This window comes from Dryas octopetala, chromosome 4 (assembly GCF_963921425.1).
Source record: "Dryas octopetala chromosome 4, drDryOcto1.1, whole genome shotgun sequence".
Classification (NCBI taxonomy): domain Eukaryota; kingdom Viridiplantae; phylum Streptophyta; class Magnoliopsida; order Rosales; family Rosaceae; genus Dryas; species Dryas octopetala.
Genome location: NC_141369.1, coordinates 23496965 through 23517232, shown reverse-complemented (window position 1 = coordinate 23517232; position 20268 = coordinate 23496965). Strand labels below are relative to the sequence as shown.

At 37.6% G+C, this 20268-nt stretch overlaps 3 protein-coding genes across 4 annotated transcripts; all 3 read right to left on the bottom strand.

Moving 5' to 3' along the window:
- Nucleotides 1–3334: 3334 nt before the first annotated feature.
- Nucleotides 3335–5232, bottom strand: LOC147288488 (uncharacterized). The gene has a single exon (XM_086242390.1). It carries the CDS (start codon nucleotides 5156–5158, stop codon nucleotides 3431–3433), a length of 1728 nt encoding a protein of 575 aa, XP_086098516.1. The 5' UTR covers nucleotides 5159–5232; the 3' UTR covers nucleotides 3335–3430.
- A 2027-nt stretch (nucleotides 5233–7259) lies between these two features.
- Nucleotides 7260–10793, bottom strand: LOC147288487 (uncharacterized). 2 transcript variants are annotated; one of them, XM_086242681.1, is made up of 3 exons: nucleotides 10304–10793; nucleotides 9371–9520; nucleotides 7260–9110 (listed from the first exon to the last, which is right to left on the bottom strand). In XM_086242681.1, exons 2-3 carry the CDS (start codon nucleotides 9513–9515, stop codon nucleotides 7918–7920), a joined length of 1338 nt encoding a protein of 445 aa, XP_086098807.1. In that variant the 5' UTR covers nucleotides 9516–9520; nucleotides 10304–10793; the 3' UTR covers nucleotides 7260–7917. The 2 variants fall into 2 exon arrangements, with proteins under 2 accessions (XP_086098807.1, XP_086098806.1); XM_086242680.1 differs by lacking the exon at nucleotides 10304–10793 and having other exon boundaries at nucleotides 7260–9101; nucleotides 9371–9912.
- A 2714-nt stretch (nucleotides 10794–13507) lies between these two features.
- Nucleotides 13508–16015, bottom strand: LOC147288486 (UDP-glucose 6-dehydrogenase 1-like). Its single transcript, XM_086240508.1, has 2 exons — nucleotides 15920–16015; nucleotides 13508–15199 (listed from the first exon to the last, which is right to left on the bottom strand). Exon 2 carries the CDS (start codon nucleotides 15178–15180, stop codon nucleotides 13735–13737), a length of 1446 nt encoding a protein of 481 aa, XP_086096634.1. The 5' UTR covers nucleotides 15181–15199; nucleotides 15920–16015; the 3' UTR covers nucleotides 13508–13734.
- Between the last annotated feature and the right edge of the window lie 4253 nt (nucleotides 16016–20268).

Here is a 20268-nt window from a genome sequence, read left to right as displayed (position 1 = left end):
TAAGGGATGTGGGCTTTCTGTTTTTGGGCTATAGGTTACTGTGTTGCCTTAGCTTGGTTTGTGTCCTACGGTGTGGTGCACAGTCCACTATTTACTTGGTGGGCCAGGGTATAAGGTTTGAAAGCCCGTTTGATTGACTGCATGTCTTTGTGATTTTGAACTCCGACTCTCTGAGCTGCAAGCACACACATAGTTAGATCTTGCTTTTGCGCTATTGTATTGGGTTTTGTAAATTGTAAACAGTGTAAAATACGATTTTAATCCCTGTGTTTTGACCCAAAAATACATTTAGTCTCCGTGTTTTCAGTTTTTCTATTTTGGTCCAGTGTTTTATTTTGTTAATAATTATAGGACATTTTTTATTTGTCAATTGAACTAACGGTCTGAGTAGTGAGTATTGTGAGAAGAGAAAAAGTTATATGTGACCGATACTGTTATGTGTAATCAATCTAACATGTCATAATATGAGTGAATGTTATTAATATTATACCCTATTAATATAAATATATCGTCCAATAATGCACTATCTAATAATACCCTTATATGTTAGATTAATTACACTATATGATGGTGTATCGGTTACACCAAATAATTTTTCTTATGAGACATATGTGCAAGGGCTTAAAAATCTTTTCACCTTAAATTAAAAAAAAAATCCATTAATATATAGGCACTGACATCTAATTTTATCAACCAAAATCAACTAAAGCATCATTCTTCATTTGCGGACACCACATCACCACTAGATCCCAAAATACCATGCAGACACCACACCACCACCACTAGATCCCAAAATATCATTCAAAAATAGACATAACAAAAACATAACATGCAGACATCTTCCAAAATACCAGCATCAACGCATCACCAAAAAACAGAAACTGAAACTGCAAGTCCGCAACTCCAATAAACTGCAGTTTCAATTCTAATAAATTGCAGTTTCTGCAGTTTTAGTTCACTTACAGTTCCATAAACTGGAGTTTCAGTTTACTTGCAGTTCCAGAAACTGAACTAAACAAAAAAAATCAAGAACCTAAACATACTCATGCATAGACCTTGATAAGAAGAGAGAAAAGTCGGGATCTGAATTATTTGATTAATTGATAAATTGGATCAAAATCGGTGGCGGGCAGCGGCAAAATAGCAAAGCTGGATGACGAACATATCATGGAGCTGCGAGAGATGTTTGGATCGTTCAATGGAAACAAAGACGGGAGCTTGACGCAGCTGGAGCTGGGGTCTCTGCTGCGCTCGTTGGGGCTGAAGCTGAGCCCTCACCAGCTGGAGGCTCTCATCCAAAAAGCCGATCGAAACTTCAACGAACTCGTCGAGTTCTCCGAGTTCGTGGCGCTGGTGGAGTCGGACCTCCTACGAGCCAGGTGTTCGTACACCCAAGACCAGCTCAAGAAGATGTTTAGGATGTTTAAGAGATTGATGAAAGAGAAGATAAATTTCAAAAATGATGGAGAGAGAGACACGTGAGAAAGTTTAAGAGAGTTGAAAAAATTAAAAAATTAGCAACCATTGGATTGCTTTGATGGCTAATACCAATTGGTACCAACTCAAAGTGATCTGATTGTTAATAAAACTAACCTGATTGTTATATATTAACAATAATGGTATTAGAAGTTAAAAATCATAACAAAGATGTAGTAATGAGTAATTATTTCAAAAAAAAAAAATTGCTCATTGTCGTCACCTGTCTCCCTCCTCCCCTACCACCCGACCTCCCTCCACCCCTCCTCTCCTTCCCTTCGATAGTTATTGTTTTCTCATGCCCCACACTCCCACAACCCCATATCCTCTGAGATTTTAAAAATTACACATATACCCCCTGAGGTTTCAAAACTGTTGCACATAACCCCCAATAGTGAGACGAAAAATGATGAGAATGTATGTAAAAAGATATGCTAAGGGAGTGTAATGGCCTAATAAGATTACTCAAGGTGTAAGGTTCAACCTCAATACAAAATCTTTTTTCTTTGTTTATTTATTGTTTTCTTTTGTAGGGGGTTATGTGTAACAGTTTTGAAACCTTAGAGGGTGTATGTGTAATTATTGAAACCCTAAGGGGTGTATGTGAAAAGACGATAAACCTCATATGGTGTAAGTGTAAATAAACCTATTTCTTATCACCCAAACAAATCAATCATAACAGCCTTCACACAACCAACTAAAATGGGGAAAAAAAAATTAGAAAGTGTCCTATATTTGCTAACATAATAAAACACATAGACTAAAATAGAAAAATTGAAAACACGAGGACCCAAATGTGTATTCGGGTCAAAACACAGGGACTAAAATTGTAGTTTACCCTTGTCAATAATTGTGGCAAGTAGAGAGCCACAGAGGTTCACTCCATTAATGTTGTCTTGTGGCACATCTCAAAATGATTTTTAGAGGGCAATGCAAGCACATGGCCAGAGCACAGATTCAAGTGACCGCATCTACACTCACAGACTCACAATCACATGACATAGTCACATGATCTTCATTGGTGTGTCACAAATTACTTTGTATATTCAATCCTCCGTGTGTGTGTGTGTGGGGGGCAACTTACTCCTCATGAACCACTTAATGTACATCAATCAAAAGCTAAGCCCATATCTGAATTCCAAATTTGCAACGCAAACTTAGGGAAAAACATGTTACTCTTAATTAAAGTAATATCCCTAAACTTGGAGGCTCTTCCATAATAGTCTGATAGGTTTCTTGCTTTCCTAAGTTTCAGTGGCACAAAACCTGCTGCAAGCTTGTAAGTCAAAGACATTGGAGTCCTTAACGCTTGGCCAGTTGGGTCATCTAGCATTGTAACTAGATATTTGAGCTTAGAATGTACTTTAAAATTATGCAGCTGGACTGTTTTCTTTTGGGTCAAGGCAAAGCTACCTCTAGCCAGTTGCAAAAGAAGATTGATACATAGAGGGAAAGAAGTAAACAATACGTATGTATTATCCTACAAGTTAAACAAGAGCAAGAAAACAATAAAAGATATGGTGTGATGGTTTGTCATGTTGGCAGGTGACTCTCAATAATCATGGTCGGCTTAGATGCCATCTTTTGGGCACTATTTAGTTGTTTCCCAAGATGGGTGTTCTGTTTACACTTTTCTCGAGTTAAAAGCAAAACAATAGAAAAGAGAGTAATAGTTCTGCTTATCTGTTGTTCCTATTGATAGTTTTGGAAGTGAACTACATTTCAAATGGACAAAAATTTCATATTAACGAAGTTCCAAAAATGTATCAGTAAGCTACAATCTTGCAACTATATGAATATGTTTCCAGATGAAAAAGAAAAATCGAGAAAGTGGGACAAAAATTTTCTGGACTGCCACCTATTAGCCATAAGCAGCAGATGGAAGTTTTACCTCTCTAGTTATCCTAACAAACGCCACAAAAAACTTCAAAGGAGCCATGAATGGAACACTTCTTTAGTTGGGGATCAGACCCACCAGCAGCTCATGCTTATGTTCATTTCCAACCCACCATGACTTGAATTCAGCATCACCATTCTCTTCCTCAAGTTTAACTGGGTGAGTAAGATCAAATGCATCACAGATATCAGAAAGCTGCTGCTTCAGTACTCTGGTCTGTTCTGCTCCTGTCTCGTAGTCTTTTCCAAAATGAAACCTCTTGTGACCACCCAAAGCTTGGCCTGATGCAAAAACCTTTAAGCAGATATTGCACATGTAACCCTTACTCTCACAACCTGTCTTAGTTAAACTTCCCATCTCCTGCTCCACTGAATTATCAAAGCATTCAAGCTTGGCAGGCTTGCAAGTATCCTCAGTCTTACAGAACTTGTTAATCAGGACTTCATCTTCACAGTCCTCAATTTTCACCATGGAGCAGCTATTAGTTGTTTTATGAACTCTTTGGTGACCACCAAGTGCCTGATAAGAGCGGAAAACCTTTTTACATGTCCTGCACTTGTGTTCTCTTTTCTTCTGAGAATCAGCAAAGATTTCAGATTCAGTAGCATCATATATCATGTTGTTGCCAGAATCACAAGCCTTAGACCTGGCTTTCTTGTTCAAACCGGACTTCATGGATCCCAATTCAGCTACATCCAATTCTACTGCCTCTCTAATATCCACATCCAATTCCATCTCACCAGGACTCTCCTTCTCAACCTCAGCATCAAACACCACAAATGCGGATTCCTCACCCAGTTTAGGCATCTTGTGTTCTGCACCCACGTAAAACCTGTCAATGGGAACTTCCAATTTCACAATCTTTTCCTCATCACTTGCAATCCCAGATTCATTTTCACCAAGTTCAGAAATTTTCTTCTCATTATAGGCCTTCTTACACTCTGAAGCACAATCAGCTAACTTCTCCATCTTTGCCTTACTGATCTTGAGAGACCCAGCATCATCACCAAAAACAGAAATGCCACCCTCATTGTCCACAATTGGCTTCTTTTGACCTGGTGATTTAACTTCTAAAGACAAAGAATTGTTATCTGAGGACCCAGTTACTGAACTATTTCGACCCCAATTACCTCTATCTCTGGAGAGCATCACCAAGCAAATAGCCACCTCCACTACTTCTTGCTCATATTCAGTCACATATTTAGATTCATTCAATTCAGAAAAAGAAGAAGTTGGAGTAATCTTGTACCTCAATCTTCTCGATCTTTTCTTCCTGACCAGCCCCATAGTCTCACTGCTGTATTGGGTGTCCAAAAAAAGCTTCTGGCTTGAAATGTCCTCTGATTCATCGGAGGCCCTAAATCTTTTTGAGTGACTCCTCGTATGAGCAGTTAGAGCTCTCATTGACTCAAACCCTTCACCACAATCTTTGCAGCACTGAATCTCTTTCCTTTGTCTGCCTGAGTGGTGTCTCATGTGACCAAACAAAGCTCTCATTGAATCAAACCCTTTGCCACATACCTTGCAGACCTTTTCTTCCTCTGAAGCTTCAACCTTGGAGCCTGAAAATTTCCAAGACTTTTTGGGGTTTACTCTTAGGCCATAACCAGCATGCTCATCATCACCGTCAGAATCCAGGTTGCTCATCTTGAGTTTTTTCTCTGTTTTGTTGGCCGAATTCTTTGCTATGTGACACCTCATGTGACCTCCCAAGACCTTGCCGCTCAAGAAACTCTTGTTGCAGAGCTTGCACATGTACCTTTTTTCTTGATGCTTGTCCATCATATCATTAGCCAATCCAATGGAAACAAACAAAGAAACCCAGATCCCAAAACCAAGCAGAAGCCCAATTTCCTAGAAAGTTGAAATCTTTGCTCCACATTCCAGGAAAACAAATAGGAAAAAAAACAGCAAAAGAATGTGCAAGAAACAGAGGATTAACAAAGACCCAGATCAGAGACGACCAAGGAGTAGGACTACTAAGACCCCGATCACGAAGTTCTTTTGCTTTCAAAGTGATCGAAGAAGAAACCCTTTTGGGGTTTAAATGTATGACAGTATTTGTGGTCAAGAACAAGATCTGGGTCCCCAAGAAACCCCCTACTCACTCAAACGTGAAATATATATGTAGCAAGCAAAGAAGGAATATATCTAACTGAAAAACATGGGCTGTGTAGTGTGACCACTGTTTTTGCCAGTAGGGGGCAAGAATTGACACAGCGAAAGAATTAAAAGAGTGAGTGAGTGAGAGGATCGCTTTCTCGCACTAAAACACTTTCTCTTCCTAATGCTATGCCATATTTGGAGGAGAAAAATAAAGGAAATCCCCTTTCTTATTTTATTTTTTATTTTTTGGCCAACAAAGAATAGAAATCCTTGCATGAAAGCAAAGCTATAATCCCACTTCCTAGTGTACATGAAGCTACCAACTTGCTAGCATTATACTCTCATTTCGGCATTTCTATAGTTATGTCAAGATATGTGCCTATTGTAGTGACCAAAACTTGACAGGGACCTCTAACAGAAAAGTGACCCATTTATTGCGTTGCTTGGGGCCCAAGAGTTTTGCGTGGGGGATTACAATTTCATGTTACATTCAAATTTTCCATTATTGTTACATGAAAAATGAATAATTGGTGGACTAAAAATGGAAGTAAACGTTTAGCTGTGATTCATTTTTCGTCCTGCTCCTCCTAAGCATCCAATGACCAACTGTTATTCTCTAGTTCTATCTGAACATAGAATGAGCATGATCAAGTACACTCAACTTACTGGCCAACAAAAAGACTCACTCAAGTGCATTGTTAATAGACAGGTGTACTTAGCTGGATGGTTAATTTTAACTTTTAATTAATTATAATTTAAAAAGTATGCATAGGTTAATCATTGAGTCACATCAGCATGAGTTTGACATTTAACCAAACTCTTGTTAAGTTGACAATCTAGCTTAGGCCTTTAAATATCAGAAAATCGGAAGAAGACTGGTAATTTCTTATTTTTGTTACAAAAATACGCACCAAAAAATGGAAGAAAAAAAAAGACCATATAATTATTTTAACGGGTCGTATCATGCTCTTTCTGTTAGTATAATGTATATTATTGTGTTAGTATTTTCTTGGTCATGATGCCAAATATAAGGTCCAAGTTGTTTCAGAATCCTTTGTTTCATCAACCATAACAATTCTATATCACCACAGGGTATTAAGAATGTTATATAAATTTAAATTTGAAGGTGGTTTGTATATTAATTTAGCGTGGTTTTCATCAACCATGACTATGTCATCAGCGTATATTGGTCAATATCCAGCAACCATTTGGCTTTGGGATTGTTGTAAACTTGTAACTTGTAAGAAGCGTATTAGAAAAGGTGAACAAGTATTTAATTCATGTAAAAGCCATGTATTGAAAATAAAATAAAAGCATTTCAAAGGATTGAAAAATATTACAGTAGAAGGGTCTTAAAAATGTTGGACTCATAGCTCCAAGGGTACAATTCTTGAATGCAATATAAGTTACTAAAGCTACAAAGACTAAAGAGCCCAACATGATGGAGGCTTGAATATGACATAGTTTGCAAGGAAATGCCTGGCCTGTACTTGTTTTCACCCATAGTCCCTTGTATTTTATAAGATGAACATATACAAGAATGCTCAGTAATGCGACTATGTCAGGAAATCGCTAATTGAATGTTAGTGTCCGAGACCAAGTACTGTGCTATTTGATGAAGTTTCTCTAATTGAGAGAGAGAGAGAGAGAGAGAGAGAGAGAGAGAGAGAGAGAGAGAGAGAGAGAGAGTTTTCGTACATACAATAATGTATAAAAGGGCAAGGCCATCTGTTCTAAATTTATCACTAGCAGAACAAGAGCGAAACATAGTACTTGAGGGTAAAGAAACAGAGTACGTATGAACCTTAGAGATAAGTATAACACTACCAACAAGATACAGTGAAATTATCTGTAACAAACTATTGTTTTTTTTTCTTTTTTTGGTCAAACCAACTTTTGATTTGGTCCACTTCCATTGGAAAGCTTCCCTTCTACACTGGAATTATCGTTCTCACCGGACTCATTCTGACAAGAAAAAACAGGATTTTTGTCTCAGAGGTAAAGCCCCTCTTCACTTTAGGAAAATGTCCACTGTAGTCCCTTTGACCAATACATGGACTAAAATCTACATCATCTGTGCCAAGTGCTAACATCTTCCAAGACGTGAAAAATTTGAAAGAAAACAACTTCCATCTTTGAAGGGTTAATAATTCATCACCAATTTGAAAATACTTGTTCACAGTCCCCCAAATCCTATTAAGAAAAAAAAGGCTTTTGAGTTCATACAGGCTATACAGCCCAAAGCTGGCTTGAATGGAACAACAGTACTAGGAATTACTAATTTTTAATGTAGTTGATGATCTCTGATCCTTGCCACCTTAGCAGGAGTCTTCTTGAATTTTATCACTCGAACAGCACATAGGTCAATTAAGATGTTTACCGTACTTATAAGGAACGGGGAATGTCATTCTACATCCCTCAATAAGTGGACACAGAACTCAACTGTCTCGCTGATACTCGTAGGAAGTGCAAGAATCATCTTGCATATCATAATCCTCTTGGTTATTGCTAGGAATTTTATCCAAAATTTGAGTTTCGGTGGCACCACCACAATCACCAGGGGAATTCCCAACATGAGCTCCTGAGCCATCATCTATATCACCCCCATCCTCGTCATCAATTTCAGTGCAACCAACCACAGCACCATCTTTAGAACCATCTGTGTCATCTGCATCCTCATTGTGTTCATGGGAACCCTCTAAATGCTCTTCCGGATTATAGGCAGGAGCATCTAGATTTACAGGAGATTCCACCACAGAGTCCTCATCATCCTCTACCATTCCAAATTCCCTATTTTGCCACTCGTCATCATCGCTGTCAATGTTTAGAGGGTCAAACCTATTCTGCTCAGCACGCTTCCGGAGCATGAAGACATTAAAATAATAGCTCACAAGTTCTTTATGTATTCGCAAAGGAAAAGCCACTGGGAGATGGTGACAGAAGTTCTTACCCAATGATGCAGGGTTAGAGAGGACAATATCATGGAAGACATGCTCTTCCTCTTTAGTCCATTTCTCTGCAACCTCCTCTCCCATTTCATAAAAGCCCAACTCTTCAAATAGCTGCTGTCCAAGGTCTTCCCTTAGTTTCTCTCTTGCTTCGATGACATGTTGTCTCACACATCTAACAGAACCTGCATCAGCACACTTACAGTTGTTTCTTGTTCCCACATCTTCACAGCAATAGTTTGCAGATGCTTCAAGGTCAGGCATAGAAATGACACAGGTACCCATCCGTTTCTCCTCATCAACACCCGAACGATATGAAAGTTCATGTTGAGGATCCAAGTTATCCAGATGATCTGAAGAGTGTGAACCCTCATGGCCCCATTCTGGAACACATGCTTGATGCTGAGGTCCAATAGAAACTAGCTTTCGAGGAGGATAATCAACAAGAGATGAACAGATAGTGTCAGAATGAAGTAAAGCCCTCAACTGGTTTACAGGTCCAAAAAATTCTGGGAATAATGATAGATGAGCAGCTTCCTCAGATCTTAGATCAGCTTCAATAATACTGCTGTTGACCCACAGAAATTGGGCAATGCTTCCAGAAGCACCAGCTTCATGTTCTTTGTCACTTGCAAACCTTCCTTCATCTTGACACTTACTAAAACTCCCGTCACCTTCACCATCTTAATATTGTAATTACATCAGCTATAAGATCAAACTGAATATCTACAGATTACACTAAGTTAATGACAGCCATGCATTAGTCCTGATGTCATTAGAAGGTCAGATTGTATTAACGACCCAGATTACAGCCATAACTATTAATTGCAATACCAGATTCATGGTCCAGGTTATGCCTTTGCACCTCATAAAGACCCGACCAAATCACTATATGCACAATTTGATAACCAAATTATTAATGACCATAGCAACTATTTGATACCTGAAGTTTGAAATTTCTGGGGAGCATCATTAAAAGGAAAAATATCCACAATTGGAGCAGGCTCATTAGCATGTTCCAATTGTCTTCGGTGCTTACAAGCAACCTCATAAGAATTCTCATCACCAAAAGGCCGTTTGTTTATCATTTTGCCTGCAAGTGAAGCCACATTTGAAGTGGTGCATCGAATATGCAACATAGGATTTAGACATCTAAAACTCAAATGCAAAGAAGAAAGCTGCAAATCAAGATTTAGAAATGAGAGAAAATAAAAAGCTTTAGAAAACTAAACCTTCCAAATGACTCAAATTAATCAAAAATTAGTTCCAACATGATAGCAGATCAAATACTATATACAATCAGTATAGTAGTCTTGTAAATTTTAATAAATATAGCCACCGAATTTAAAAACACACAACATCAGGTAAGCTATAAACAGTCAATGCATAGAATATCACTCACCACCCAACAAGCATCAAATCTAGCTTCAGTAAAAAATTCAGTGTCTCTAAAGTTGAGGTTACTAAGTTTATTAACAGATCATATGATTTCATTGCCAAATTAAATAATCCCCCCCCCCCCCACACGCACACATATATATTCTAGAATATAAAAAAAAGGAAAGAGGCATTTAACATTTCTTTCCTTTTCCCTTTTCATAAGTGATTCTGACATATATTCCTTAAAAAGGGTATGATGCTAAGTTCAAGGGAAAAGAAGAGGCATCTACCTTGCATCATCTTTTGCCAAAAAAAAATTTTACCATATTGAGAATAACTTCTATATTTCAATGCACTTATGGACACTAAAAGCAAACAATATAGTCCAAACAGACATAAAATAAAGCCAAACAATACTACCTGCTTTTGATTATCTAAAAAGCACGTTCAATATTACTCAATTTTATATTACTGAGCTAAAGGAGCTGGTCCTTACCTGAAAATATTGGCGTCCAAGCAAATTAACCAAAGCACCCAAAAATCAGCTTCTCAAAACCCAAAAATACAAGACCGTATATTTTAATTTTAAATACTAATTTAGCAGAAATTGAAAACCAAGAACATGTAGTAAATAGTGTATCCCCAATTTGTACAGGTAAATAGTGTATCCCCAATTCTCATATTTTCAGAAAAATCCGGAAATTTTGAATGACCCAGATAAATTCGGATCATGGAACACTAGTAGGCAAACAATTATTCACAGATCAGGCAAAACCTTTTCAGATCGAAAATTTTTCTGAAATTTTCAAAACCCTAACCCTAGAATCGGATTGGGAGCACGGCGAGGCATGAAATTGGGATCATCAGGTAGAAAAAGGAGCGAATTGAACGAATAAAATCTTGAATTGAGGATCGAAGATAGAAATCTGAATCGGAATGATAGAGATTGGGGATGGGATAAAGTTTTGGCGCTAGCGGTTTTATAGCCATTTTATGGTTTTGTTCGGTGGTCCGAGGATAGCAACTGTTTGGATGAGAAGTTACTAAAAGAGGTAAGAATCTAGTGAAAATTACGTTGGATGCCATTCCATGATTCTTGATGCGTAGGGATGAGCACGAAAAAGATTCTGTCAGGTAATAAGAATTTTTGCAGCCAGAAACTTCTCGCCACGTCGAGTCCCAAGATTGTTGCCAACGACTCCTCGTTTTCCTTTAGAAGTAGTAAAACGATATGTCGTATGCAGTGGCAGTTTGAAACTTTCTCATGGAATTGTTTACTTGTAGCCTTGTAGGAGCCAGGTAATGGAAAAAGCACAAAACTATAGGAACACAACACACCTTTGAAGTTGAATTCAACTACTTTAATCCATCAAGACTTCAAACAGAAATGTGATAAATTGCGAATTTGTTTTAATGATTTTGGATTCATATATGATTAATCTTTTTTAAAAAAAATTATGAATTTAAACCACACATTCAAATAAGGATTAATGACTTAGGCAGCCAAAAAAAAAAAAATAATGATCTAGATTCACAATCGAGTAATATAAATATCTTATATTAGCAGATTCGCTAAAGATACTTTTATGGAATCTATACCCTACTCATACCAGCTTATACCATTTACATATCTAATCAAAATATCTTGATCTAGTAAAAGTGTTTTGTCTTTTGGATTTCATGTTATAAAAGTTGTGAGTCATGTGATAAATTGATGATGGGGAGTGGGGACAGTGAAAATAGATACCCAATTAATTTGTCAGTTAACCTAACAAAAGTAAGGCTAATTAAGTCTTTTTCACAATAATTACAAGGGCTATTTACAAAAAAGTTAATAAAATATTTTAAAATTACAAATAGGTCAATGAATATTTTTTAAATCCCAATATTTTTTAGGAGAAATTACAAATACTAGAAATACAGCCACTACCATTACCATGAAAATTTCAAAAAATTACATAAAAATCAAAACTAACCAGAAGCTGACACGTGTCCAAATTAAAGATGACAAACTAAAATAAAAACAGTGGGCTGAGCCCAAACCATGCCCACCCCACTGGTGGAAAATTAGTTTGGGACTTTGGGTTAGGCCCAAAGGTATAAATCCAGCCCGTCCCAAGATCCGTTCTAATTGTTTCCCTCTCTCTCTAATTCTTTCAAAATCCGTTATTTCTTCCCCCCCCATTTCAATACTCCCAAAACTCACATTGGCTCCAAGAATCGTCAATCTCCTCTTCCAAGATTCACCACCAATCTCTCTCTGTGTCTCTCTCTGCCATTCCCTCCTCTAAGAAACACCACCAGCTCTCTCTCTCTCTCTGCCATTCCCTCCACCAAGAAACACCACCAGCGCTCTCTCTCTCTCTCTCTCTCTCTCTCTCTCTCTCTCTCTCTCTCTCTCTCTCTCTCCCATCCCCTCCAAGAAACACCAAAGACTCTCCCTCATTCCCTCTGAAAAAGATTAACAATGGATTTCAAGCTCAAGATATTCATTGCGACTATGCTCATTTGCTGGGGTTTGTGCTCACCCATATTGGGCACCCGCAACAACCCTCAACAAAGCAATGCTTACACTCCTCTTCTCGAAAACAAAGCAGAGGACTTGGAATTTCAATGCTCTGCATCCGGGGCTACCCAAGATCATGTTTTCATTGACATCCCTGATGAGTTGTCCGAGAGGTCCCAAGATCATGTTGTCATTGACCTTCCTAAAAATTCAGCCCATAGCTCCCAAGATCATGTTATCATCGACATTCCTGAAGAATTAGCCGAGAGCTCCCGAGATCATGTTGTCATCGACATTCCAGAAGAATTAGCCGACAGCTCCCGAGATCATGTTGTTATCCACATTTCAGAAGAATTAGCCGACAGCTCCCGAGATCATGTTATCATCGACATTCCTGAAGAATTGGCCGAGAGCTCTGGTCATCACCTTGGCGAAAGTTTTGACACTCTGCAGTTGGAAGAACAGAGCAACGTGGACTCTGCCCCTGAAACTACCCAAAGCGGCTACTCTGGTTTTTTGTCTGCAGCCACCACCTTGATATTTGCAACATTACTTCTGTCTGGTCTTTTTCGTTGCCTGCTCTCTACACGATCTGCTGTTCCAATAATGAGGCGCAGAAATATACGTATACAGCGAATGAGACAGCCAAGGAAGAGATCCGCGAAAACCTGGAAGCTTGATCATTTTAAGACAACATGATAGTAGACCTCCATCTAATTCATCTTCACCACTTTTGTTGGATCTATACCCTACGTAGGGATCTTCACCACTTTTGATAGTATACTCATACCAGCTTATCCCATTTACATCTATAATCAAAATATCTTGATCTACTAGAAGTGTTTTGTAATTTGGAGTTCATGTAATACAAGTTGTGAGTCATGTGACAAATTGATGGGGAGTGGGGAAAATTAAATCATTCAAATTTGATCCAAGAACTTGTCGGATTATCTCTTTTTGCTTATATTTTGTTGCTAAAGTTGTTGAGGCAGCCATAAGGTGTAATTGTCTTGTCATCAATCTTAAACAAGCATCGTAGGTAGGATGAGATGACATTAAGTTTTAGCACGTTGTCTCAATTCAACCCAACAGCTCAGGAACTATCAATGAGGTAGTAGACTCAAGAATATGACGCAAATGGTTTCAAGAATTTGACAATTGTAATTATGACAAATTAACAAGCAGATTGAATCATTGAACCAAACAAAAATAATATCATGTGTTCTAATGAAAAATTAACAAGCAGACATAATAACTTGGAATCAATGCCAGGCAAAACATAGAGCCTCTTAGCCTCTTACTGACTGCCTATAAGGAAGTAAAAAAAAGAACATTGACGAAAAAATATAAAGAACCAAACTGACTGTCTCCAGCTATATGATTCTTTGAATCCAAAAACAAGCCACTCCAACTCTTGAGTTTTATGCCAGAGCAGGCATGTCCTTGAGCCAAGCATCCAGGGGCTTACCAATGGCGTAGACAATAAAGCCAATCTCACGCAATTTTTCGGCATCAATAACATTTCTACCATCGAATATAAATGCTGGTTTCTGCATGTTATCAAATATCTTCTGGTAATCAAGAGTCTTAAACTCATCCCATTCTGTCAGAATGCAAACACCATGGGAATCCTTTGTTGCCTCATAGGCATCCTTGACCACACTAACTTGCTTCACAGCATCGGTGGGATTCATGGGCTGTAGGTGAAGGGGATGGTCCCAGTCGAACTTTCTCAAAGTGAGGTCCCTCTGGATCTGGTCCTGGGTAACTTGTGGGTCGTATATGCTCAGTTTGGCCTTGTCACCTAACAACCCGTTGCACACATCAATAGCTGGGGTCTCCCTTGTGTCACCAGTATCTTTCTTGAAGGCAAACCCCAGAATGGCAATCTTCTTCTCTGACACAGTGTTAAACATGGAGGCAACTACACGGTTCACAAAACGACTCTTCTGATAATCATTGATCTTAACCACCTGTTTCCAGTACTCTGCCACCTCTGGAAGGCCATTGCATTCACAGATGTAAACCAAGTTCAGGATGTCCTTCTGGAAGCAGGACCCACCAAAACCAACACTAGCATTAAGGAATTTGGGTCCTATTCTAGTGTCCTTACCAACAGCAAATGACACCTGTGCAACATTAGCCCCAGTAGCCTCACAAAGTGCAGACATGGCGTTGACGGATGATATTCTCTGGGCCAAGAATGCATTGGCAGCAAGCTTGGAGAGCTCTGCAGACCAAAGGTTGGTGGTTAGGATTTGGTCTTCAGGCACCCACTGAGCATAAACATCCTTCAATGCTTGGATGGCCTTCTGGCCTTCAGGGGTCTCCCTGCCGCCAATGAGGACCCGATCTGGGTTAAAAAGATCTTGGATTGCGGTTCCCTCAGCAAGGAATTCTGGGTTTGAGAGGATTTGGAATTTGATTCCTTTGCCGTTGTGGGTCAAAATTTTTTCTATTGCCTCAGCTGTTTTGACTGGGACTGTTGATTTCTCAACAACAATTTTATCAGAATCTGACACATCAGCAATCATTCGAGCAGCACTCTCCCAATATGTCAAATCTGCAGCTTTGCCTGCTCCAAGACCCGTAGTTTTGGTCGGGGTGTTGACAGAGACAAACACAATATCAGCTTCCTTGACATATTTCCTCACATCAGTGCTGAAGAAGAGGTTCTTGCCTCGGCACTGCTTCACCACATCATCAAGGCCAGGCTCATAAATGGGAAGTTGGTCACTGTTCCAAGCCTCAATCCGCTTTTCACTGATATCAACAACAGCCACTTCAACGGATGGGCACTTGAGTGCAATCACCGCCATTGTAGGGCCTCCAACATATCCAGCACCAATGCAACAGATCTTCACCATTTTCGGTTCACTCTATAACCTGCCCATAGTTAAGTTCATATAAATCAGGGAAAAAAAAAAAAGCAAAATGGCGATCATTGACATATTCAGATCCTCTTGCACAACTCACTGCCTATAAGTCACCCACTCAATAAATTCTCATGTTGCAGCAAAGAAAAACAATGCAGTGACAGAGAAATTCCGTTTGATCTTACAATTTACAATAATGGCTTACCCAGAATATATCCAATCAAGCATATCATCGCATAAAATCCAATTCCATTATTCCATTATTCCATTTCAAATTTGTTACACTAAAATGAAGCATAATTTAACCAAACCCAGCCCCAGATCTAGGCTTTTAGCCCCAATAAATTCAAGACTCCTCATTTTCTTCCTTTATCCCTAACAAAATTAGATCTACGAAAATGCTGGTAGATCTATGATACAATCCAAAATTGGTACAAAAATTAAAACCACATTTATGAATTGTAACAGATCCATGGACAACTAGCTCAATTTGCATTTTCAGTGTGAGAATTAATCACTAAAACCGATCCGTACAAAATTCGAAATGTAATCCATAACCAAACATACATTATTGATTCAAATTCAGAAAAAAATTCAAGCTTAGCTGCTAAACAACCGAAAATGGCACTAGATCTCAAGCATTATCAGAATCACGAACAAAACCCATTAAAATTATTCCAATAAAACGCACATATTCAAAGAAAAATAGCGATTTTCGGTTTGGAATTACCAAAAAAGCTCTTCTCGCGTCCTGTTTCTGACGACCTCAGAGAGTTGAGTTAGAGGGAAGGCGAGAATGAAGAACAATTGTGGTGGGGAGTGCTTAAATACCCAACGCATGTCCAATAACTACCCTGAGATTTGTAAAAAGACGAGCCAGTACAGGGCCTTTAGTTGATGTGGCTCTCAAACCCGACGCTTATTTTTGGCAGTTGGAGATGCGAGGGTATTATCGTAAAGTCGTACCTTAGACGCGGTTCATAATGTTAAAGTGAATTTACAGAAATACCCATTCAAAAGTCATAGATTTCAAAATGTCGTTACTGAAAGAAGCATATTCCACGCGTTTATTACACATGCAGGATCGATTCGATGCAAAAGTCATGTGCTGCTAATTATTTAGTAAGATTTTCTTTGTTTTGGTAAACGGTTACTTAATTAAATAGCTTAATTATTTGGCGAAATGCAATTACTGAGTTGCTCAATTTTACGAGATGTAGTATTGTATCTCATATTTTGTTTTGACTAATAAGTAATTACTGAGTAATAACTACTTTCTATAATTGTTCTTAACTTCTTATACCACTCTTTTTTTTCTTTAATATATTTTTAGTGGTACTGCTATAATTATTTAAATGGGAATAAACCCAAAAGATCCAGAGATTTTCATGTGCATTATATTAATAGTGTCGTGGACAAATGGGACGTGTACAACTTTTGTTAAATCATGAAGGGCAAGCTTCAAAATCAAGACCCAACTTAGTTGGTTGGAGACGAAGAAAATGTTGGGGTGAGTTTGAAGCCATATTACAAAGAAAATTCATAATCATAATAAAGAAGCTAAAACTACAGGGTCGTGGACCTCATGGTGATGATATGACTTCTAACATTCATGCCCACAAGTACACCTACAAACAATAAAACCATATAATTTTAAGTATATATATAATTAAAGAAGAAATTACAGATTTAGTCAACTTATTTTATATCTAGTTCAATTTTGGTTCATAATCTTTTTTAAGTTCTGTTTTGATCCACTAATTGTTCCACTTGTTTAATAAAGGTCAAGATTTGTTTTCTCAAATTTGGTCTGTCTTTTACTCTATCAAATCTCACTCAAATTCAGTAAACATATACGTGTTTTAAAGCTGTGCATTTCTTCTTTACAACCATATAAAGATTATTCAAATTGGAATTCTAAAACTCAAGATAATTGACCTCAAAGTAAGGTACCCGAAACTACTAATTTTTCAAACTTCATCTAATCTCAATTCTCTTAGATTATAATACTCCAAATTTGTTTTTATGACAAGAAATGATGAAATATAACTTATACTTCAATTATAATTGAAGAAAATACAACCCAAATGATTTAAAGTTACAAATTTGGACCTTTATTGAACAAATGAAACAATTAGTGGACCAAAACAGAACTTAAAAAAGATCGTGGACCAAAATTGAACTAGGTATAAAATAAGTAGATCAAATCTATAATTTTCTCTATAATTAAAATAAGGACATTATTACATATCATTTTTCAAATAAAATATATCTTATTTTAACCATAACGAGACATATTTTATTTTAATCATAATAAAATAGGACTTATAATACTCACACCGCATTGTATATTGATTATTGGAGTTGTTTATTTTATAATCTATATTCTAATAGCATCCCCTCAACAAATTATAAAAATCAAAAAAATTGTTTAATCATTAAATTAATAGAAAATTAGGATTAAATACCAAGTCTCAATAATTTTTTAGTATAGCATGAAGACCATATAATTTTTCAAATGAACTACCAAATTTAAATGTAGTTTTTTAGATTAGGTCACAAATATGTTGGCCCCTTTGATTTGAGCCTTTTCCATTTGACATTTTTATCCTTTGGCTCACATATGATGAGTGTTAGTTAAAATTTATAAGGTTTTGACAAAATTGCCCTTGAGACTTTTATATTATCTTGAAAATTTGCTAATGTAGTCTCAACTTCACATTTAGTTGTAACTGTACGACACTCACAACTTCAAATTTAGTTGTGACTGAACGACAGTCACATCTAAGTTGTGAAACAGTCACAGTTAAGTTGTGACTTAATTGAATATTTTTTAGAGAAATTATACTACAATATAGTATAAATAGAGGTCAAAACAATATTTTTACTCAAAATAATATATAATATAGTAGTGTGAGTTGTCTCTTTCAATTTACCAAGACAATCACAGTTAAGTTGTGATTGGATTGATTTTTTTTTAATATAATATAGTATAAATTAATGTAATATTTGTGATGTAATATTATTTTTATTTTTTTATTGTAGTGGCATGTGATGTAATATATGCAAATTCTATTTACTTTATTAATTTGTTTGACTTTTCAACTAGTACTTAATCTAAAATGCTATTTAATTTTGGTACCTAAATTAAAAAGTTATTGAAATTTAGTAATTAAAATCAATAGACCTTTAAATTAAATGGTCTTGATTTAAAAGTGTACTGAAATCACTATGTACGTCTATCTATTCAATCAAAATTAGATGCAACAACTGATTTCATTAATTTCAAAATCCTAAATTCACAATTAATTGGTGCAAAAACCAAATCCTTGAGAAAATCTCAAATTCCAATTACTACATTTGGTTTGAACTCGTGAGACTTTCAGAATAAGAAATTAACACTTAATTGTAGCAAAAATCAAACTTCTTGAACACATATCATATTCTAAATTTCTAATTTACCATATTAATTGGCTTGATCTTGCCGGGAGGGGTACTACATAAGCAATCTAAATTGTATTATATAACTGTATATAATTAATTAATTGTTATACTAGCTTGTGGTATGTTTTTGTTCTTATTAGCGGCACTGGCCGAAAATGAACATCATTGCATTCCTCGAACTCATTCTCAATCAATTAAACCCAATGGACATCCTGAACTTCGGAGCATCCTACCGTGATCTCCAGGTCCTTGCCAGACAATCATTCATACAGAGGACCAAATATGAGTTCGATATGCACACTGTGCTCATGGAAAGAAGAACAGATCTTGAGGCATGCAGTTGGTCGTTTGAGGCGAAACCTTGTTTCATGTGTACGGTTCATTCTGAACTTGTTAGATCAGAATAACCGCCCTTGGACAACTCTGAAGATTGCAGTTCAAACTGAAGACGCACCAACAGCTTAGTTTCAACTTCCCTGTCATCACCTTCAGCAAGTATCTTGAGCACCTTTTCAGAAAGCTTATGGCATTGTTGTGGATCAATCTGCTTGTCATAAGCTTCAAAGATCTTCCTCTGAAGCCAGTAAGCATCAATGTCCTGAATATTAAGGCTCATACCCTTATGCACCTCCTGCATTCCATCATCACCAATCCCAGCACCCATTTGCATTGCCCCAGACTCGTTTGGTCCGACCACATCATCATCCTCTTCTTCATCCTCCCACACCATATCAACATCACTCTCCTCATCCTCATTCTCTTCAAACCTAACCGCAACTTCCACACCATCATCATCAAGAGCTTCATCACCATCACCCCCAAATTAGTAGTCGGTGATCCGCCTCTCATACGCAGCCAACTGATCAAACACATCCTCGGGTATGGGATTCAACAGCTTATCAATCTCTTTTTTCAACGCCATTAATAAGGTGTTTTGTAGTAGTGCAGGTTTTTAAGGATGGCCAAAATCTCATCCGCTGCACCACTGACTATGCTCAGAGGCTGACAAGCCAACTGGCCCTGAATGGTGCTAAGCATTGCCTCATAGGCAGCCCTGGTTACATCGGTCTTAGGCTTGTAAACACCTTCTTCCTCCGTTAATGTGAGAACGCTCTCACCCCCAAGGTGGCGCCTTTTGCTTTTTCCAAATATGGGGGCAGAGAATTCAGAATTGGGGTCGCGCTCTTTCTTCTTGTTAGACTTGTTAAGCTTGTCGTCATCATCAAGCTCCGAGGGTCTTCCCCTGCAAACCCTGTCACCGAAGCTTTTGGGGTCAATCTTGCCCCACAAGGACTCAGGCTCGCCGCTGGGCTCGTGAGTGTCATGTGACCGAGACTCGGTGGTCAGAACCAGACTCGCGCGAGTTGGCTCCATACTCGTATCGCTTGGATCGTGCGTGCGCCTCCACACCACCACCACCCAAATTCTGCACCATTTTGATGTCTCTGCAAACCAAATTAAAACTCAGAAACCCTAATTTAAAAATAATAAAAAACAACAACAATTGACTCTAGGACTTTAGAACAAAATTCAAGTTTTGATGAATTGGTAAATTTGATTCCAAAGAGAGAACAAGTATAAATAGTGAAACAATGAAATTGGGGAGTGAGAATGGATCAAATAACACGTATACGT